Here is a 24,201-nt window from a genome sequence, read left to right on the forward strand (position 1 = left end):
GTTGAAAGTAGGATAGAGTTGGCATGTTACTTGCGGTCTGATATGAGGGTTTATGCGTGTAAGATGATGCTTGTTTAGAACTCTGATATGATAAATCAGTTTACAGCAAACAGCTTACTTGAGGGGTGCGAGTGTTAAACAATCTAATATGAAACGAGAACAATGTTGCGAGCTTATTGTTTGCTAAACGCGTTTAATCTACTTACTTTAGTTATAGATTTTGGTTATTGTATCTTTCAAACAACATGCTTCCTTTAATTTAATGGTTTTGAACCTACAAAGAAACAGTAATTACATGTTATGTATTTAATTTTTCAAATCGTCTTCGTCGTTAGGACTTCCTGCGTCCCTGCTGGACAAACGCTTCCCTGATAGTTTTCAAACTCGACCGATAACCTTCATTGAGCGGCTCTCTTCATAATTTCTTAAATAAAAATTCAGAACATACTCAAAAATCTGTACTGTTAAACATCCGCCAGTCATACAGTTATGCTATTGTATGCAGTACAAAAATCAAAATTTACAATTAGAAGTATAGTACCTACTGCTTCTAATTCTACATTTTATTGAATGCATAATTCACTTCAAATTTGTGGAAATACGAGTTTCCCACCATAGCATTGTAGATACGTAACATAGTATTCTTTACCAGATTAAAAAGTAGCTGAGTAACCCGGCCACACACGGATCCTGGACCCTAATAGGATTACATCGGATCGTCAGGTAAGTGTCTCTAATTGCTGTTAAAATCGCCGCCGACAATTGAACAAAGGTGAGCCCGGCGCCTTCAAGGATGTTGATTTATTGATTGCCCTTTATGTAACTTTAGCCGGACTATTCTTTGTTTGTACGGCTTCTGTTTGGGATTTTAGAGGTTTGCTGTAATCAAGCGTTCTTTGATGTTCATTTGGGTATGGAGATTTTGAATGAGTAACTGCGGAAGTAAGTGAACATTTTCACGGACATAATACATAGTTAGCTATGTAGGTAGGTATTTTTATATATGAATGAATAACTATCTACTGCTGATTGTTATAGCCCATAAACACAATACACATCATCATATTCATCTAAATATATTTCTGTAACGGCACGCTTCACCTATACATAAAAAGGTCTAAGTTTAAATTTTGTTAAAAAACCATATTTCAATCGATCATCAATAAAAAAGGAACACCTTTATCATTGATATCAAATACAATAATTGAAAACAATAATAACAAAGTCACAGTTTTCAAATAGCAGCCACGGGACGGCAATATTGCATTGATTTATGTGTGGGGGATGATGAAGGTGAAAGTGTTAGGGAACCCCGTAAATCATACCGAGTATTGACAGCCAATGAATACAGTGATTATACGAAAATATCACTATTTACTTCTATATTTTGACGAATGATAATTATGGTATTTGGAAAGTTTGTAGTACACTTGATTTATTTGACGGTTTGGAACGTAGATAACTAGACTGACTTGATGTATAGTTGGTATTAAAATGATGTACTGAATCCATTTTCTTGGTTGAAAATATCCTATTTAGGCAATTACTTCATTTTCATCGTGTTGTATATTATTAATGATATATAGCGTGATACATATTAGTTATAACATTCATTAGAAATAGACCTCCGTGTCTATCTAGTATCTTTACATGAATAAATAATGCTATGGAAACAAGATTGCCTTGACCGGTGTCTACTTAACGTAAAAGCAATAATTAGAAAAATATTCTGTGTTCAATTCTATATAATTGTGGGGAGACATGTATGATTGGAATATATCCGCCCTATGACGTCGACCTAACCTCAAATTTACGGTCATTTTTCACATAAATCAAAGAGCGGCCGCCAAAAGATTTATTACTCTGAGGCTACAAGGAAGATGAAACTACCTGCCCTATTAGATTCGATTTGCTCAATTTTTTTGTTTGCGAATAATTGGATTGCAAAAATGAAAGTGTAAACACGAGTTTTGTTGCTATTTACAATGGTCGTGCTGAGTTGTGTAAGAATGGACACTTGAAAGGTTGCGGTTTGGATAATTTGGTGTAAAACTTCCTTTATATTCCTTTATAATAGAGGCGAAACGAAAACGAATGTAAGTTATATAACAAAACAATCTAGGAACTAGTGACCATTGATATTTTATTATAGAAAATTGATGTCCCTATTTAGAGAAAGTTATTGAAATGTGACTTGTATTTGATGAAGATATAACTTTTATTAAATTCTAAAAAACTAGAGCTCCGTCTATTAATTTAATAAAAGGTATGTAAATGTCATGCCACGTTATAATTCAGTGTTGCGAAACACTAGATTTTCTTTTTCATAATAGGTATTAAAATTATGTATATGTTTTACAATTATGAAATTATGATTGTAGGTTAAGTATTTGTATTCACGATGTAGGAGTTATCAGTTAGGACACAGTATAGGAAGTTTCGATGGCGAACTTTCGCATCTTCCTATGAAGAAGATCTAATTCTGTCGAAGACTTTAGTTGGCAGACTTTGTCTTATAAAATGTAGTGGCACAACAATTTTCCCCTGTAAACAGGGCCAGTTTCAACACAAAAATAGCCGAGCCAATTTAATCAAACAATTCGCTACATCGCGGCGGTTTTTAATCGATAAAAGAAGTCGAGATTAAAATTCGTATCACACGTCACTCAAGCGAGCTACAAATTGAGGCAGTGCAAAAATACATTGTATTAAAGATGAATCGAAATGATCGATCGAGTAAGGGCGTTCGTTTTAATTTCGATTCCCGAGACAGTGTCGGAGGCGTGGTCGCGGGAACGATTTGTTTCATGTCCCTAGATACCTTTACTATCATTCTTTCCACTTTTCATACGGATGTATAGGAGTGGATGAAATTATGAATATTGTTCGTTGTTTAATGCCGCTGTAGTTTTAATTCAAGCGCCATGATTTAATTCTTTTTTCATTGATATTGATGAATGAAGAATATTTTTCTGTTGTCTTTGTTTGATTTGTTTTCAAATAATAATGAATTAATCTTATAACTGATTCTGTACAATTCCAATACATTTATTTTAGTAAGTACCAATTTTTGGGTGATGACTACAGCTTGTAGTATTGCATCAATTGCGGTTGAATATTTCGTAAAACTTGTGCAACACACGTCAACAAAGGTATACAGCTGTCTCCAAGAAATAAGTACAACACAATTTAAGGAATCAGTCAAAACTTAGTAAATCCAATATCCGAGTATAGTACAAAGCTGCATAGAGGAGCGTGCATCGCCAGATAGCGACAGTGATGGATTGCCCCCGGTAGCAGTTCGCAACTATCTTCTGGAGCTATTTTGTATTTTAATCCACTTAAAACAAGATTTAAAATTGTTTATCCGATACGAATAAGAATGTAAATTAAAACGCGTAACAGTCTGGGATTTGCACATTTTTTGGAGATCATTTTTTAAACTTTTTTTTTGGAGTGATGAGATTTGTGAACAGTTTTTCGAAATCTCATAAAAATTTGAAGATCAAAGTCTATCCAAGTCATTTGTAAGTCTAAAGTTGTTAATCTGAGACAGATTTTCTTTTAATTTTTACCCTACGATTATCGAAAATGTTAAAAAAGAGATAAAATTTAAGCCTTCAAGTGTACAAGTGCAAAAGTTTGATATGTCGTAAGAATGTGATAATATGATATATGCATAGTTTTCAAAGTTGAGTGCCCCCCAGCGCGCGCCGCGGGAGGCTCAGCTCCCGTTCAACTGACGCGCGTTCATCGCATCAACAAATATAAATAAATATATTTTGAAACACTATTATATGAGTTATTGACTGCCAATATTTTTCGTGTTATCCCTTTCAATTTGGATATTTCAGCAATTTTTAAGATATTTTAAAGCTTTTTTCTGGCTTTGTTTGGTCAACAATATGGTGAAAGCAGATTATTTTTTTTGATTAAGGACAAATAGGTTATTTCAATCATCAACCGATCTAAATAAATCACAGAATTATAGAGATAAATATAATCATGTAAAAAAAATTATCAATTTTTACTTCTTATATTCAACGTCTTATCATTTGAAATCTTCGTAACTCTCAATATCAAAGCATTTTTTTTATTAATATCAGACAAAAGCAAGCTTTAATAATTATTAGGGGCTATTTAAAGCAATTTGATCATACATGACGTATGAGTGCCAACTGCCAGGTGAGGTCGTCTCTCGACGGATGGTGATGGATCGAGCTCATGTTTTGTGTCCCAGACAAATTTGGGGTCAATTGTTTTGTGAGAAACTTTTATTGGGACTGTGTTTTGAGGGTGAATAGCTTTTTGATGTAGTTTTTATCAATATGTGTTTTTTATGCATACAAAATCATGTCAGCTACCAGAACCATAGATGTTGTTTACATTACCTATTTGTGTAGATATTTAGTTATTTCAGAAAAATATCTTGTTTAATAATCGCACTCGTAAATACTCTCTAGATACAAATTACATCATCAAAATCTATTTTTAATCGCACTTATTAAGTTGTAATACAAAAGCGTGTTATTTGTTTTATCAACCTGCCTATCTCAGGAGCAGAAGCTATATTTACAAGAATACTCGATATGTAAAAATTATGTTTTCAAATGTTCTCACTTATAATTTGTGTTTATAGTGCATGTCGAATATTCCGTTCCGTTACACGGAGTGGTAGACTCGCTACCGTTGACTCTGTTACCACCAGACGGTATAATCCCACACTCACAGATCAACGGTTATCTACACGAAATGTCGTCGCTGCAATTCAATATATTTCAGAGTAATTTGACGTTCATTAAAGAAACCCTGGGACCATGAACCAGAACACAATGGTTGAATGGCCATTTGTAACCGTTGAAAGGCACAATCATTATAATTCCTCCGCAGTTATCTATTGAGTAGTTACTTACAGTACTAAAGAGCTTTTGACAATCTGTTTACTTTAATATTCACTTTGTATTGTTTACATATAATTTTGCAAATTTAGTGTCATTTCACGTTTTATTTTCAAATTTACCGCTTCTTGTATGGCAAAAAATGCATATTAAGTGAAAATGTCTTACCTTGTTGACTGCTTTTTCGTGTCGTTTTTTTCTCTTTCATCCACGGATACTCAGGTACATTTAAACCGCCACCAGGTGAAGGTAAATCGGGGCCGTATCCTGGAGGGGTGTGCTGTGGGCTGAGTTCTCCTCCACCGAGCTGTGGAAGGGCCGTCATGAACTCGGCCATAGACGGTTGGCTGTTGATGAAGCCGGTTTCTGTGCAAGTTTCGAGCATCGGATGCGGCGCCCCGGCCGCAGTGACCGCCGCCAGCCAGAACCCGTTGCCGCCATGCTCCATGCGATGCTCCTGCCCCGGCGCAGGCCCCATCGGTGGAGTGTTCCTCGCCTTCACTGCGAAATCCTCTTCCATTTCATCGCGCACCCCCATGCCAACTCTTGTGGATTGCTTGCCCCTCACTGGGAACTCTTCGCATTTTATTTTACGCACTAAAGGGTTACTGTCGAGTGGCAGTGCGGCTGTGTTGCATATCTCTTGCATAGCTGTCTCTTGGACCGCGATCATTCGTGTAGCGACCTCACTTTACGCTTTGCATGCGCTAGCATTTTCGTTCACAGTTTCTGGTTTTGTACACGGGTCAGGATAAGTGGTACATAATTCGAAGGCAGCATATTATCTGAAACAGATATTTATTCTAGTATATAAAGCGGTTTATTAGTCTAAATTGATTAAATGATAGCTCTATGAACTTATAATCGAAGTAATTTGTCTGTATTAAATAAACAACGCGTAATTGTTCGACGTTCCGCTGAATAGTAAAGTGCAAAATTAATTGTAACAAGAGAAGGCTGTCTGTGGTTTATTCAGCAATTATTCGTGGACGTTCGACATTACCGCGGTTTTGTGTCGAATAATTTCGGCGGAGTCGTGATGAGCGAGGGAATAATGAGCGCTTCAAATTGTTTATTATAATTTAGCGGCCATCATGGAGTGTATAGCGCGTACCTAATGTCGACAACAATAAAGTTATTAAAATTGTCATAAACTCAGCTGAACAACGAACGAGAATGATGAGATAATGAACACATCACAGTCAAATGAAAATTGCAATGAGAGGAAAATATATGGAAATTATACAAATTTTATGATACTACGTGACACGTATACAGTGTAACTCATATTCAACTGAGTACCTACTACATAATATTACGTTGGACTCATTCTAATGATGATTTTAGAAAAACAATCATTAGCCATTACAAGATAAATGTAACTAGGTAGGTATGTAGGTATTTGTAAGCATTGTTAACCATAGTGCCACAATATACAGATACATACAGTAAGGAAACTTCATACAAAATGTTCGAAATGGCTCCCCCCCCCATCAAGCGTGTTTACAAGGGTATTGAGGGGGATCGATAGTAGCGGGTGACACATCCACAGATTTTGAATATAGTATGGAAAAAAGTTTAAAGTGATGTCAATTCACATTAAATAAATATCGATTGTTTCAGTTTGTAGCCCTTTCAATAAATATATTTGTAAATACCATATCTGACTACAAGTTAAAAAGAGACTATTTTTTAATTTCTATAGATATGGCAGTATGAGTTTTATATTATGTTGACATATTTTCTATCAAAATGATAGCTACAAATAGTACCTATTAGGAGTCCAGTCTGTTTAAAGATCGCATCTATTTTTTACGCAATCTAGAAGAGCACGAAAATATAAAAAAAGGAAACCTTAAAAAAATCTTGTTTAAATTTATGTGCATAATTACGTAAATATTAGGGAAGAAAAAGATAGATATAATAATTATTGTATTTTTATCGATACGTGGCGTCTCCACTTTTTCAAGCACTAAGCCTGTCAAACTATTTTCTTTTTCTTCCTAAAACAAAAAGGTAGAGGTTCTATGCTCGTATAATAATAATTTTAATTTATTTTTGCATATTTTGTGTTTTTTAATTTAATTTAATTTATCGTTTTAAAAATAATTTAGTAGGTATACCTACATACAAGTATTGTAAATTCTGGTTTAAAATAATTATTGAATATATGTATAATACAAATATCAAGCATTATAAATAATTTAGGTACATTAAAATAGCCTTCGGCGTCCATAACAAAACTAGATTTCGAAATATAGCACTGATAAAAACGTATTTACTTTTACAAGCTGTATTAATTCGGATTGTTTCTTCTTGTAAATTCATATTTAGGCTACACCATTTTTGTATTTTAACGGGTTTTAATCTCCAAATTACCACAAAATCAACTGTGAAAAAAAGCAAACAGAAATATACAGGCCGAATTGATAACCTTCTCCTTTATTTTTCAAGTCGGTTAAATATCAAAAAGTAACAGCCCTATAGCTATACGTCATAATTTCATGGGGGGGGGGGCTTAGTTTCCTAACTGTATGTACGTAGTATATATCTGTCAACTGTGATAGTGCTTACTATGGTTAACTGTCAGTCGACAACTTCAAACTATATCTAAATGGTATGTACGTGTTATGTGTTTCAGTTTATTCTGTGTTTATGATAGCGATAAGTCGTGAGGCGTCAGCTTAATAGTTTGCAAGTTGCGAACAGTCCGCATACATGGCAATATTACAGTGTTACCCTAATACGACCAGTGAACTGGGAATGTTCACAAAATCCTGGGTGGAAACGGGTTTTCACGCTGAATGTCAATTTAAAATTCAAACCACGTTCGAAATACGATTTTTTCCCGTGGAATTTGCGGTTCGCCCGCGAGGTATGGCGGGATCGCGCCTTTTTGTTTTATTTTATTTTTTCGAAAGTGGAACGGCTGGCGGTTAAACCTATTTTAATGTGTATGGGTCTGCGTCGAATTAAAATTCCCTCTACGTTTTCCGTATACGGATGCACGATGAAATGTAATTTCTTTAAAAGTGTGTTGTTTCCTGTCATACGAATGAGTGTGAAACAGCGGATATGTAACAAATCATAATATTGCTGGGCAAATATTGCTTTATAAACGATTAGGTACAAATTCTTGTGGTAGATAGGTACCTAACACATGTACAAACTAATTTTAATAAAGCATTAGGAAAGCGTTTTTATTTTTTCATGTTCCATTCGCCAGCCAGGAAATTGTCATTTTTTACATTATGATAAAGACGAAGATAATTTAAAAGTTTGTCAAGCTGTATATCCTTCCTTGTTGTTTTCCGCGAGGGAGTCGGTTTTACGCCGCGTTTCACTTTCCCGGGGCTCCGCGGGGTTCCCCTTTAAAAACGCATAAAATCGAGAGCATAGCCTCCTTATGAATTTGTTTATGGCGCTATTTTCTGAACGCCGTCATTGAAATGTAAGAGCGAAAAGCAGTTAAGCTAATTTAATGTGTGGGATATTGTCATAACCTGCATGAGGGTGAGATGGCTGGGAATTTTCAAACTGTTTAGTGATAATATAATGTGATATTAGTCTGTAAGGTGTATTAGTCTATATCTATTCTTTAATATAATTACATTTTTTACTTGCGTTTGATTTGAACAAGAACATTGCGAAATGCAGTAGTTACATATAACTTCTACAAGAAAGTATTGTAAATTGTTATTTCATGTACCTGGTTTATTGCACAATAAAGTGTTAAATAAATAAATAAGAATTTTTATGTTAATTATGTGACATGAAAAATAGCTCTACGATTATTGAACCAATGAGTTTTTCTGGAATTACGTAACAATTTTCTTAGAAGGAGAAATGACCGTCAATTTAGTTATTTAAGGCAAGGTAGTGCGTGTAGGAGTGTAGTGTTTAGCTAGTAACTAGTGGTTAGCTTCCAATTTGCCGTAACGATTTCCTCTTCGGGGAATACTCATGGAATGGCGTGCGGAGTGCGGACACCGCCCACTGTATAATATATAGGTATAATATATGGGATACCGCTTATGTAATGCTTGTGCACTTTGAATATAGACTGGAGGGAATACCTTATTGTACTCGGGCGCATCCATGGATTTACATCCTTTGAGTAGTTGAGTGAAGTATTCTTTGATACAAAAATGGATTTGTTTTTGACTTTAGGTTATGTATGTAATTCTTCAGTAATCTCAACTATAGATATAATTGTTTCTTAGGAATATGTAAATGTGTATGGTATTAGAGAGATTCTGATGTCGATCAAAATTACCAAAATAAAATTTGAAAATAAATAGGATTTAGAATAAGAATGACATGGCTCTACGATCTTTGCAGAAATTCCTCCGTATGGAAAGAGGAAATGTAAGGAATCTTTTATTTTTATTACAGAAGCTTTAAAACAATCTACATGTAGGTATGTTATATCCACTGTTAAGCCATCCACGATCTAAGAAAACTAATTTACTTCTGAATTCGTGATTATTTTTTTATTTAAATTAGGTATGTGGTAAGTAATATAATATTATTTGTTATTTGTAGCAAAGTCATTGTTTGTAAACGTATTGCTATTCAAGTAAATCTTTCTTATATGAATGGCTATAGATAAGTAGATTGTGAAGTTCTACTTTATAGGAGGCTTCATTTTATCTCTTCAATATTATTATAGAAAATGAAGCTAAAACTAAACCTTTCTTTCTTTGGCAACATTTTGACAAGCCTAAAATTAAAAACAACAGTACCTAGGTTCTATTATTAATTTGAATACGTAGTGTTATTATCATAAAGGCTGAAGAAGAAGACTGAAGTTGCAGCTTTGCCAGAGCGAGCCTGATGTTCTATTAAGTTCTCAGATATTTAACATAGCACAAATAAACGAAACTCAGGTTCAAAGTCACTACATATTTTATTTTGCTATCCCGATGAATCCCGATAACTGAGCCTTTTCTATATACACAATATAAGGTTCAATAATCATATTATAGAACCTTATAGCTATAGTATGGTAGGTACAGTCTATAAGTGGGTGTAAGAACCTTAGCTATACGCATATAGTATACCTACATATATTTATGGGTGTATACTAGAGATCATTAAACGTCGAGACTTCAAGGAATCTGATAATATCTAGCGCCATATCATTGTTCATTACTGTTCCCACGTAGATCATTGAAGACCCACGTTGTACCACATCCCACGGTATCCTTTTCAATTTATATAAAATTATATTTGTAAGGCCCTTGACATAATCCAGTTAATCTGTTCTTCTTAATTTGTCTTTTAAATATTTTGTGTGGATTTGTTGTGTTTAAGGTACATATGTTTTATGTATCTTTTTGAATTGGTAGGTGAAATAAGCCATAGCAATAAAGTGCATTAACATTTTAATTACCTTTTGTATATAAATAGTGAGGGTTCTTATTAACCTGCAGTAAGTATAGAATAGTACCTAGTACCTACTACTATCTTTTTTATTTTATTAACTAGGTATGCGGCTAACTTATACAATTTTATATGGCCTAATTTATATTAAACTAGCTCTCCACCCGCGGCATCGCCCGCGCTGTCAAAGAAAAACCCGCATAGTTCCTGTTCTCGTGGGATTTCCGGGATAAAACCTATCCTATGTCCTTTCTCGGGTATCAAAATATCTCCATACCAAATTTCATGAAAATTGGTTCAGTAGTTTAGGCGTGATTGAGTAACAGACAGACAGACAGAGTTACTTTCGCATTTATAATATTAGTATGGATTTATAATTTTAAAATTTATATAAGACCGCCTCCTTGGTACAGTGGTTGACGCGTGAGCGTAACACCGAGGGGTCCTGAAAAAAATGTCTCGGTCTGTCAGGACACTGAAGGCTGATCACCTACTTGTCCCTAAAGAAAATCGATCAGTGAAACAGATGTATAAATGTATCTGCCCCTTACCTCACTAGGGGACATGGGACTTCACTTTTTTAATTTATATTAAAATGAAATGACGTAAAATTACCCCTGAGTCCTATGAGTCCTATGGATAGGAATTGTCGGTGTGAGAAAAATTTCTCCCACTTTGCTTTATATTATTTAAATGCCTTGCAATTAACCTGAAGTTAACATCAGGTAAGCATACACCATATATTTATTTAAACCTTTTCAATTCAAGAGAAAAGCGTGTGCGAAAATTATTGCAGTGGAAACTCCTGCATTAGAAATTATCGCGGCCATCTTGGTTACATTTGTGCTTACAATTAACTTTCTAATCTATCTCATCTGAAGGTCAACAAAAACTTACACAACTCTTAATAACTTTTTTGCTGTAATACGTGTTTCATGGTCATATAGCCTTGAAAGGAATGACTAGGTTTTTAAAGAAATATCATAAATCAACACTCTGCAGATACGACGTTCTTTTTTATACCCTCAAAAACTCAGAAAGATACGTGTAAATGAGGTACGTATTCACTTTTATGTAACTTAACTTATAAGCTTAAAGATCGTTACTATTACTCGCTATTTTTTTCATAATATGTAAAATGCGATGGTATGTTTGTTTGTTTTTCAGATCGCAACGCAGCTATTTTTTTAACTTCTATGTAGCCTTCTAACTATTTAGGAGGCTACATAGAAGGTAATATAGAGATAGAGCACTTTTTACCTAGCTGAAACATCCTAATCCCTTGGGAATTTTCTTTGTAATAAGGTCGCGGGTACAAAGCTAGTTTCTCATTCACATATTAATGCAATATAAAACCAATAAATTCTATCCATAAAGGGTAAGCGACAAACCGTGAGTGTAGTGATCATGTAACGGAAGGTATAGGTCATAAGAGAGGTCGTAAACGTCAGCTGAGATTTGTGATGGATCGTGGAGGGTGCTTCCAGTCGTAAAAGTGCGTGATGATCTGTATGTTGAGAGTAATGTATGAATTAGTCCTGTTGGGCATTATATGAAGGTAGGGTAGTCTAGTTCATAAATGAATTGATTCATTTTTCATTTATTGCTGGATGAAGGAAATACAATCTTAGAGAAAGAAAGGATAAATTACTGTCCACATCTTTGACATATCTAGCTTAAAGATACGAAGTAAAAATAACAATATATGGCATAATAATGGGTCTGAAAAAGTACAGCTACATTTCACTGTTATTCTAACAAATTGTGTGTGCAAACGCATAATTGGGCGAAATAGAGCGTCATTCTTTTGAGTTAAAAAATAAAGTTCTCTACTAATTTTCTATTACTTACTAGTGAGCTGTGGGTTAACAGTTTGTTTAACCTATGTTCACTTTTTGTATTTCGTGAGATAAGGTATATTTAAAAGGATCTCATGTTCTGAATCAAGAAAGGCCAAAGAAGCAATGTAGGTACCTTATAATAATTATATTATTGAGATAGCTGATATCTACGACGTAAACATAATTGCCGAGTATACAATTTAAAAAAACACAAATTCTGCAAATATGCTGATATCTGATCGGAATCCAATAAAAGTGTTTATCATAATTCGTGGAAAATGTATGTATCTGAGATGTAATCAAATGTTTAAAGGTTATAAAGATAAGCAGTGTTCTAAAATAATTATCCTATCTTGAATTGAATTTCGGAATACTAATCATATTTGATTACGATAGCAAAGATGTTATTATAGATGCTGTTTTAATTGATATACATAATATGTATGTCTAAAATTTATATCGAAGTAGCAACAGATTATAAGGTTGATAAATATATTTAGCGATAACTTTATATCTTTTCTTATGTCTTTACATGTGTGATGAAGTTAACTGTGTTATATATTTTTTAGTTAGTGATATATAATAATATACAAGTATAAGCATACATCGTAAGAGGTTTATAGGTATATACAGGGTGTAATCGTTAAGTGTGCACAAGCGATTATTCCGTAACTATTGCAGATATCAAAAAACTTTAAACTGATATCGAAAGTACTTAACCTATTGAGTAAAATGGCCATAATAAATTTTTAAAAATAAAATGAGAAATATCCAAAAATGTTACATTAAACGCTCCCATACATTTGATTTCCCATACATTTTGTATTCATAGCAGATTTTCGAAATAACGTCCTCATTGTGCAATACAATGAGGAGCTCTATTTAAAGTTTCTAAATGAACTTCCCTTCAAATTTGCGAAGTAATTAAAGCAGAAAACCAAAAAAAGAAAGAGAAAGCTAAAATCTTTCATATTAAATGTACATGGGATATTCATATCTCATACTAAATGTATGGGAGGGCTTAAAGATATTTTTATTGATATTTCTCGTTTTATTTTTAAAAAATTATTACGGCCATTTTACTCATTAGGTTAAGTACTTTCGATTTCAGTTTAAAGTTTTTTGTTATCTGTAATAGTTACGGAAAAATTGCCTGTGCACAGTTAACGATTACACCCTGTATATAGCACAATAGAAGCTACTCTCGCTTACCGGAAAATACATTTATTTTACTTGAGCCTTGTCTCATAACAATGAGAAATGGTTGTTTTAGTTGTTGTACATACGTACTTACAGTTCTCTTACTCTGAAAACATATCTAGCTACTCTTAGCTAGTCTTTTCAGAGTCTATTAATTATTTAAAATAATTTATTTGTTATTTGTATAAAAATGTTAACTTATTCACCCTGTACCTATAAGTGATACATTTCCTGTTCTCGTGAGATATTTTTTATCATCTTTTTTTAGATTGAATAAGCTACACTTTAAAAAATGGGTTTTCAACATTTTCCAAACATTTATATTCTGTTTAAACGTATTTAATAATACTTGTATGAACTCATAAGGGAAGGCACTGTTTTCTGAGACACAGGTAACCTAGTTCAGAAGGCAGAGCAAATAATTGTGAACTGAATATGTAAAATTTGCTAATAAATATTATTTTATTAAAAAAAAAAAAAAACAATTTTCCTCTACCTATAGGAATCGTGGTATGTATCTACGTAAATGTTTTTTGTGTTATAAAAGATACAATTTATAATAAGTTTTACATCATACATCCAAAATCACATTAATTTTATTCAGTCCAGTTACCTACATCATCTCAGTAGGTACCTATCTATTGTGCCTACAAATTTCCTAGACGCAATCGATTCCAGCTAAACCTGCCAGACAGTAAGGGGTGTGATAAAGGATATTCATGCAATACATGGTATCGCGATGGGCGTGCCCCGCCCAGCGACGGTAGGCGGGACCTATCTGGCTACTTTAAACTTAAGATTTCCAGTGTTTCCATGTATTCTATGTGTATTTTAATGTATGTGGTATGCAAAATATAGCCTGTTAAGCTGTACATGTGTGGTATAGATTGGTTAGTATGTAGGATGAATAGCGGTGTTTAGAATTAAATATACCTACCTATTATGGCAGAGAAAAAGCGGTAAAAATTTATTGTGTGATGTAGAGCTTGATGAAATATGACGAATTTGTTTATTGAATGTACAGTATTATATTGAAAAACAATTAACTTATTATGAAGGAAATTATTTTATTCAAAGTTTATTCAGGTTGTACAAATAGGTTGGTAACTAACTCTAGATTACCTACTTAGTAAAATTATGGGTATGAAGCCTCCTGCCTCTTATAAGGTTATATTAAATGTAACCTAAATCTTCAAAACCTACTAGAATAAGTTTGTTTCTAGAAACTGTTTTCATCTAGATATGTCTTTTCCAAAAATATTCAATACCTATTCAAAATATAACATAGCATTTAACAAGAAAAAAAAACATGTAGGTATGTACAAAATAATAAAATTAAATACCAATCTGAACCTATTAGAATTATAATTGATTACCTCATGAAGTGTTCAAAAAATTTCTAGCCAACCAGTTTTTCTTTTTAATTTGGAAAAAATGTAGAGCAACTAGATTAAATTAAATATAATTAATACTTATAATAATTTATTGATATCAATAGGTATTAAATATTTTATTATTATCTAAATATTTAAATGCGATTGCGTTTCAGACAAAATAATTTATGGTAGAGCAGAAGAAAATACCTTGATATGCTAGGATGGTAGTAAGATATGGGTACCTAGGTACTTTAGATTTATTTAATATATATATAATATATAATTGTAGGTTCATATATGTATCATATGTATGTAGCTATGTATGGGTTCTAGAGATTTAATGAATATATAAGATATTCTTTTAAATATATAAATAATTTGTATAAATAATATTTTTGTGTTAAGAATGATCTAAGTAATTAAATATCTGAAATACAAGCACATTTAGTATTTCTTATAGAAAATATTATAATTATATTTTTTACGCTCCAGGTCTATACTAAAAAAGTTTGAAACTTACTTTACCCAACAAATATGTATCACAAATAACAAACAGTTCATAACAATTTAGTCATTAAACTGAACACATCACTTCACTCATCACTATATCCTTAAAACAATATTTTAATCACTATGTCCAAACACAGAGTATAAGAGTCAACAAAAAATTATCAATAGATTTGTTATCAGTCCTACTATCGGAATGTCAGTGTGGCGTGTCGACTGTCAAATGTCTACTAAACGAATCGTCACCGCTCGCTCGCCGCCATGCCCATTTTCTTACGACCGATCATTCCAAAAAGTACTACTTCAGAAATTATGTTAAACCAATTTGCACCTTATAACACAGGCGCTACGGTATAAAACTTTTTACGAATCGTGCAGCACTTTTGATGCGTTCGATAGCGCAGTCAAACAGCAAAACGTATCTTCTTTCTTTGTCTTTTCCATAACATAACCTTATAATTTATCTCTCTCGTTGAACATATACAAAATTTAGATTATTATAAATATTTCTTAATTTTCTATTAGAACTTGGGTTACGTTTTGGATATTTTATGGAAAAAAATTAAACATAATACTTGTTCACTGTGATCCACAATTCGTTCTAAAAGTCATTGCTCTACCCGTTGATTAGTGCCGTCCCGTTCCCACACATTTCTTGTTTGTTTCACATTGCGCTATTGGGCCAATGGCGTTTACGGATCGACCCACCTTACTGCAGATAAACTATTACAGAATAATGTGCTTTAATACCTGCATATAAAGCTTAACTTTTTACCATATCATTTCAAGTTACCGGCGTTTGTCACGCAAGAGTTCTAATTTTAAATCAAGTGTAGGCGGAGCTCTCGTGTTTGAAGCTTTTATATTGAAAAACAAAATGTCTTTAAAGAAAACCTGTTTTGGGAAAGTTAAGCCTTTTATGTACGTGGGATTTGAGTTTAGCGTTCGGAACGACATAGCACCTTCTTCGTTTGATCGCGCTGTTGTCGACCAAATAGAATAAAAAACTTAGTAACCAGCTCATCGCTACGATTCTTTTGTTTGATTTTTGTTTACCGAACGGGACATTGCATGGGAAATGCATTCGAAAAATATGGCGTCTGATTTGTTTTTGAACAGATACAACTCGTGAACATTTAATTAATTTTGAGGATTAGGTAACGTTGTTATAACGTAGGTAAGTTTACTTACAATATTTCGATGAGCTTTTTTGAATATGATGTCGCTAATATTCAAAACATTTTTGAAAAAAAAATACAAACATTTCCACCAATAAAAAAAACAAATTTAAATAAATATAAAAGTCTCCACGACATTATTGACGTATATGATGATAAGGTTCAAGCATGAACGCTCATTAGGGCTGTCGGTCAAGGCCTCGGTCGCTGGGTGGCCGTCTTAATTACCCCGCGTTTTGAGACTTCTTTCTTGAGCATTGCCTTTGTATGATTCGTCTATGTTTTTAATACTGGATAACGTGTTTGTTCTGTTCATTTTTATCTGAATACCTATATCTAAAATAGGTTGTTCTGTTCGTTTGGTAGAAGGTGAATAAATATGCCTTAAAAATAGAAGAATTTTTGAAAAGAAGAAATGAAATTAGTTTTGCATTGATATGTAGAGTTCGCCTTGTTGCAATTAGGTTACGTCTACACAACATTTATCTTGACTGATATTATAAAACGGTAAAGTTGCTAACGTTGCTTGTAGATTTCTACCTTGGTGTCAGTTAGAGTAAGTGCGCCAATTATGGACCACCATAAGGTTTTTTTGTAATAAAACTCAGAATTATAAAGATTAATCAGCCTTATATATTTTAAAAGGTTCGGTAGTTATCTAGGAACAAAATCAAATATTAGAATTCTTAAGGAACATTAAAATCTTAGAAATAATCAACATTTTCTAAAATAAGTATGTCATTTTTGTTCATTAGAAAAAAGTGTACAAAATATGGACCACATGGTTTTAAATATGGACCATAGTGAATTTGGTACAAAATTATTGAAAAAAAGATATCAAGATTGTAGCAGGCTTGGTAGTTTTTCTTCCTCTGTTGCTGACAGTTTTCCTTAAATGCGGTATAGGCTGAAACACTTTTTGCGAAAAATATGATTTAGATGATGTAGAGGGACTAACTATTGAATCATTCATAGTCAGTGTTGACACTCCTGGTTGTGCATTTGCTTCATAATGTCCATCAACGGGTCTGGGGTGATGGTTCAATTACAGATTGAGGTGTGGGAGATGCAACAGCCTTTGTCTCAGGTAAGCAGTTATCGGGTTCAGGTACAACAGCCCTTTGCTGAGGTATCGGGTTATCAGGAATTATATCAACTGGTGTCCTTATATCGCGCGCTGGGTTATTAGAGGGCCCCTCTACTGCTGGAAGGTCTTCGTCAATAAAGCCATGATCTTCGAAGACGTGTCTATTAACGGGATATATCCCTGTGGCACGAAAACCGCATAATGCAAACACGTGCTTTATTTGCATTAGCCATTGCCTCTTTATCCCATGTTTGTCTGTATTTGTAGATTTTATCCTTAAACAATCAAATTAAAATAAAACTATTTGACTTTTACTAATATGAACCACTAGTCCATATTTAAAACATGCCGGTGGTCCATATTATAATACACATACATTCTTACGGTAATATTGTTGCTAAGAAAAATATTTAAACTATTCGATATATCAACTTATTATGAATGATTGTAAAGCAACTCACCTTTCCCCTGGTATAATTCACTTTTCCAAAAAGTAATATTTTATGAAGTTATGAGCTTACGAAGTTTGGTAAAAAATTACATCGCGCGATGACAAAAACGAAAAATGCCTGCCGTTAATGCGTGCGCGCTCTCTGCCCAACGGCAAACGACTGGCGAGGCTCTGGTGGAGTGGAATTCAGTTTGCGGAGACCGATACCTACCTACGACTGATGGTTTTCGAGAAATGAAGGTAGTCCATATTACGGAACCAGTCCATAATTGGCGCACTTACTCTACCTAATTTAAGATATTTCATGACCAATTTTTATCTAGGTAGGTACAACTATCGAGTGTAGACTTTAGGTAGAGTTAAGGAATAGAAAAAAGTACTTACTTCTTTAATTATCTGTTTAAAAAAAGAACTATATTTTTATACGAAGTAGTAGTAGTATACCTACCTTATTATTTCATAGTTACGTTACATACCTACCTACTTAGGTACGTATCAAGTAGGTGTGTTCTTCGGTAGAATATGAGTCGGTATCATGGTACCTATCCAAACCAAATCGGTAGGTAGGTATGTAATAAAAAATACCTGTAGACTGTACGTAACTTTTTTACATTAACGTGTGCAGCCAACGCTGCATACAATACAGAAATAATTATTGTGGTCACCAGTTTCCCGTTGTTGAATATTCAAGGGATAAAAAGAATAATTAAACAAAGTTAAAAACTTATTTAAATATTCTACGACGCGGTATCCGTTAACATCAGCTATTCAAAGCGCGTTTTAATCATTAGACTTTATTTTTACTGGCTATTCTCATTTCTATTTAAATAATGAATATTTAAAACTATAATTGAATAATTATGATGGTGCTATTTTATTGCAGTCTGCTAAATTGCATTAGCAAATAGGGCATAGAAAAATATGCATTGGCGCACTTATTAAAATAATTCAGAACATGTAGATTGTAGAGTCGATGTCGAATTGGCGTATATTCAGCTAACCTAAGGCTTAAAGTTTTAACCAAATCCATTTAGTAGTTTTTGATGTGAAAAAATAACAACTACCTATCCACACAAAATGAATTTTCGCAATATATTTATCGAACATTTTAAATACTTTTTGTTCATTTCTGCTCTATTATTTTATATTTATTTTTGAGATCTCTATTAATTATTGTTGCATTATTTTATTCAACAACAAATTGATATATAAGCTAACTATTTGCCTCCACTTCGCCTGGATGACCGTTTTATGTTAGTTTAGATTTTTGGTAATTTTTAATCTTGGTAATCGAAAGACACATACCTAAATCAAACAAAGCAAAAAAATTTCTCCACTCCACAAGTCCACTGAATCGTTCGTGAATTACGAAAAGTGTAACTAACGCCACTTCCTTTAAAATATAATAGATTTATATGTTTTCAATTTCTATTTTGGTTTTGGTGTTTTTCGCTTCTAGCTTAATTTACCTCACAAAAAAGTGTAGCACGAAGGTAGTAGATAGTGTGGGCAAGTGCAGACATAGACGCTCTACCTTATGTATGTAGTTTATATAATTTTATGGAAATAAGTATAACCTATAAGTATCTAAATGTAGTAACACGAAGATAAATAATATATATACCTCTAAGAAAGAAGGAACCTATAAGAAAAGTTGTTCGCATTACAAAACTCATGAAGCATGCAACATTAACGTTAAATATTTCTAACTGTTGTAAAAAGTGTTATATAAAATTGAAAATTATTTATGCGATAGACATTTGAGAAATGGATGTTATATTTTTTGTAACATTAACATTGAACGTTATATGTACACATGAGTAATGTACGTAACGCTATGAAGTATAATTATAGGGTATCGCCTGTTAATTACTTTAATTATTTTATTTACCGTCTTCACTTGTAATTACAAGCTATAAGCGATTGTAACACTTTTTGCTGGTATGTCTAGGCTTATTTTTATGTGCGTCTGTTTTGCTATCAATTAGTGACATAAACACAAGTACTGAAGGGTCAATTGAAACTAAATGGTCAGTTGTAGTGACTAATGATTGATGCATATAGTCTATAGAATGTCTAACATTAGATATTTTCAATGCATGCTTAAAAAATGTATAGTCAATAATAAAAACCCTTTGAAGCCAAGCAATCCAAAACCAAACGTATATTTATCCAGTATAAATAAACACCACCAAAAATTTCATCCCAAAAAATATATATTACAACTATTGCTTTAAATAAATAAATAGCACAATTGCTATGTGTATGTAGTATGAACTTACATATAACTAGGAGCCATAACTGTAGCTCTCAAATAGATATAGAAATAGAAATAGAGAGTATAATAACCAATAAAAATAAGTTAAATGACTTATTTACCACTATACCACTAACTAAAACAGATTTGGACAGTTGATGTTTTGCAGTTAACAGTCTGAGGTCAGTTGAGCAGCCAGAGCCAGTTTGAAGTCTGGCGTTGACTCTACACTTCTATTTTAGTAGGTATTGATATTATTAATTAATATTCTCCTAAAACTGAGTTAGGTACAAGACAAGTTACGTGGATTTTTTATTTATTTATAATAATCCAATCAAACATCAAATTATATGAGTTGTAAATAAATATAGTTAATCCCGTATTAATAATCCCTATTCAAAATTTCCACTCGTATAAAAATAATGTAACTATATTATGCTTTTTTAAATTCATTATGTGTAAAATAATTGCTTTAGCATTTAATTGCAGTCCCGATCTAAAAAAGAGTTTAATAGCATTAAAGTGACTGTCAGCAAATACAAAAAATATTTGATATCTTGTTCTCACCCATGTTTGCTAGAATAAGAGGCAGTCGTTGCGTAGATTCAGCTCTCTGCTTAGTAAATTTTGTAGACAGAAGTTAAAATTATTAATATCTATGTGCTGTATGTAATTGTAGGTAATTTCATTAATTCATATATACTTAAATTCATAATTCTATTTCCGGAGATCATTTTGTATCTAGGTGATCAATTGTTTACAGCTAACAACACCCTTCCTAGTAAAGGTTGATGATATCCATTAAAATAACAAAAATATAAATTTCGTAATAAGTGATAAGCTATAATTTGGGTTCACACGGCATCTGCCAAAGGGTTGGGCACAACTTGGGCATATTAACGTCATGTGTGTGACAGAGGCAACGCTTGACATCGAGCTGTAAATAAATATGGAGAAACATACTTCAATGCCGCGGTTGGCGCAGTGGTAAAGTAACTGCCTACTGAGCCGACGGTCCCGGGTTCGATCCCCGGTCAGGGAAAATATTTGTGTGGTGAACTCAATTATTTGTTCTTGGGTCTGGGTGTTATTATCTATATATGTATTTATTAAATATTATATTTATCGTCGCCTGGTACCCACAACACAAGCCTTAAGACGATACACAAAAAAAAATCCACTGCTTGGCGGGCGGAGTCTAATAGCTCGCTATCGCGAACGCGGATGTGCGCGAATTAGTCATTCTTGCAAACTCGCCGCGCTGCCGCGCTGGCCGACTCGGGACAAACATGTATGGAGTCGTCATACAGTTATAATATTGTTATACATTTATTTAATTGTTGATTTATTGGTTTTATTTTCTTGCTTATAAACAAATAATCTTCTTTTTAACAACTACTTAGACATTATTAATAATTATTATTATTTCGTAATGTTTACTTTATTACAAAATAATACAGGTTATAAATAATCTTTAAAATAACAAAAAATATTGTTACTCTGAAAAAATGAAATGGTACTCAATAACGCGGACTACTGAATTGATTTAGATAGAATTTGATGCTGACGTAGATATTACATCATGCCCAGAAATGAAAGGTACTATTTCTGAAAGAAGTCATAAACCCTAATTCTTCTCAGTCAAAGTCAAGAGTGGAAGATATCACTAATACAGTAAAACTGATGCGAAACTTTGGATGTTAATTTGTATATTTTTTTGTTAGTTGTTACTTAATCACGTCAAGACTACATTACCAATTTTGATAAAATATAGCTAATTGCCTGGATTTACACATAGGATACTTTTTATCCGAACTGAACACTTCTGTGGGATAAAACAGGATTCACGATATAACCTAATTCCACGCGGGGAAAGCCGCGGTCGGAATGATATTTTTTTAAATAAAAAAATTGATTTAAAAAAAACACAAAATATATTGACGCATGTATTTATTTTTTGCACTCTATTATAATTGTAATTATTCATTACAAATAATCAAAATAAAATAGCCAGAACAAAGTTAGGCCCTGGTAGGGTAGGTAGGCAGGTACAGCAATGTGAGACGAACACTGGCTTATTTATACCAATAATAATGTATTATAAACATTAAATTAAGTTTACAACAAAAATACATAATATTAGCTAATGTGAAAACGAATCAACCAATCATCCCACAACAATGAAATGTGCACACAAATATTCATCCAAATAGGTTCATGTGATTAGGAGGAGTGACTGCAGCGCCATCTTCCGGGCCCAATTGTGTTTCCAGATCACCCAGGAACTCAATTTAATATACTTACACAAAATTTTTCGAAATGAAAACTCACATTACTATGTAAATATGAATATAAACCTGTTTTAGTACTAAGCAATTTCCCGCACAGGTGTAGTAAGTATAAATGAAATAAATATCAACATCAAATTCTTTATACAACATACTTATCTGCCACCTACTAAGAAATGTAATTCTTGAAATTTTTTTGTATTTTTTTAAATATAATACTACTCCAATGAGCTCCTGTTCCATATTACATCCACCATAATTCTACTAAGTTCACCATGATTTTTTATTTCTTTGCACTTTGTTGCTTTTTGCTAAAAATGGAATCATGCGATAAAACCAGTAGAGCGTTGATAACATATATTTTTGACTGAATAAAGGTACTTACGAAGGAGTGGGTTCACATTGTGAACAATCAGTGGGTTTATTTTCCTTCTGGATTCCGGATTTCTGAAAAGATTATCTATGCTATAAATGAAAAAATCTTACACATTCGTTATGTACTTTAAACAGGGGTACATATCAAACATCGTCTATAATACAATTATCATCAAATTTAAAATAAAACCAACTTACTTCATTAATTTGTTCCAATTGTAAGCATTCTTTTTCCTCCAACCTTTATGTTTCTTCTTCTTATTTTCTTTATTGTCCCCATTTTGTCTTATCGTGTTGTCACCCTTTGTTACGATTGCGCGAGCGACACAAGTTCCCCGTGTGACGGCCGTAGCGGGAATGACTCGTGCAGCGATCGGGGTAGGAAGGTACAGGGCGGCTCTCGCTATATTGGCTGGTCGCGCGCTAATTTCAAGTATTTCTTGTTTATTTCAAAACCATCGCATATTTCAAAATTCTAAATCGGTAGACGTATAGGTTGTATATTTTATAGTTAATATCCAAAAAGTCGTAACTTTACGTTTGTTATTTTGAAGATGCCAGAGATTATAAAAAAATAACAATGAGAACTTTGTATTTTTTTTCTATCGAGAAAATATCATGGAATCATGTTTCTAAAACGGTAGACGTATTGTGTTACTATTGAACTTTCATGTCAAGAATTTTCATCACGACAACTTTAATAATATAAAAATTACGAAGGTTTAAAAAGGGCCGTAAATGTTAGAAAAATTAATTCATCACCTTAATTGAGTTTACTGTGGGACTAGGTCGATTTGTGTAATAATGTCCTATAATATTTATATGTATGTATTTATGCTTTTTACTTGTGTGAGTAAGGTGTTCATATATGTAGTTGCATACATTTTGAATTCGATTACTACCTACATTGATAAATTTGTAGTAACAATTTGTTGGTTTTCACAAGATTGAAAATGGCCCATAGAGCTTTTATAAGTTATACAATACACATATTATATCGTACAAGCTTGTCAGTTACTTAGTTTAAAAGACGAAATCAGCTCTATTTAAATATTATTCACGTTAAAAATTAGAGTTGAATAATAGTGTTAATACCTGCCATTATAAGGTAAGGTTAGGTACTAACGTAAAAATAGATAGAGCTATTCGTCTTTAAAACTTAGTTATTTGCTTACATCATAAGTACTGAAGGTAAAACTTGAAGAGGATTTAAAATTTTCAATTCCCCATACAAAGGAGCAAACCTCGTGCCAGATTGAAATCAAGGTGAATATGTAATTACATTGACACAATTTGTTGTAACTGACCACAGGGTCATAAAGTTTTTGCGCGATCAGCGAATTACATAAGGTGATTTA

At 32.9% G+C, this 24,201-nt stretch overlaps 2 protein-coding genes across 2 annotated transcripts in view; both read right to left on the minus strand.

The window, feature by feature from the left end:
- The window catches only part of pb (homeobox proposcipedia), a 52,810-nt gene extending 37,400 nt beyond the window's left edge, over positions 1–15,410 (minus strand). The window contains exons 1-2 of the mRNA XM_089694968.1: positions 15,221–15,410; positions 5,067–5,683 (exon numbers count right to left, since the gene is read on the minus strand). Of these exons, the coding sequence (XP_089551094.1) occupies positions 5,067–5,571 (505 nt within the window). The 5' untranslated portion in view covers positions 5,572–5,683; positions 15,221–15,410. The remainder of the gene's footprint in view (positions 1–5,066; positions 5,684–15,220) is intronic.
- Positions 15,411–22,105: 6,695 nt separating this feature from the next.
- Positions 22,106–23,945, minus strand: LOC149488393 (uncharacterized). Its single transcript, XM_089695293.1, has 4 exons — positions 23,939–23,945; positions 23,042–23,240; positions 22,854–22,915; positions 22,106–22,779 (listed from the first exon to the last, which is right to left on the minus strand). The coding sequence occupies exons 1-4, from the start codon at positions 23,943–23,945 to the stop codon at positions 22,739–22,741; spliced, it is 309 nt and encodes a 102-aa protein (XP_089551419.1). The 3' UTR covers positions 22,106–22,738.
- Positions 23,946–24,201: the final 256 nt, after the last annotated feature.

Source organism: Colias philodice, chromosome 5 (assembly GCF_061535455.1).
Source record: "Colias philodice isolate Cphi_HAF_F1 chromosome 5, ilColPhil1 Martin Lab GWU primary, whole genome shotgun sequence".
Classification (NCBI taxonomy): Eukaryota; Metazoa; Arthropoda; class Insecta; order Lepidoptera; family Pieridae; genus Colias; species Colias philodice.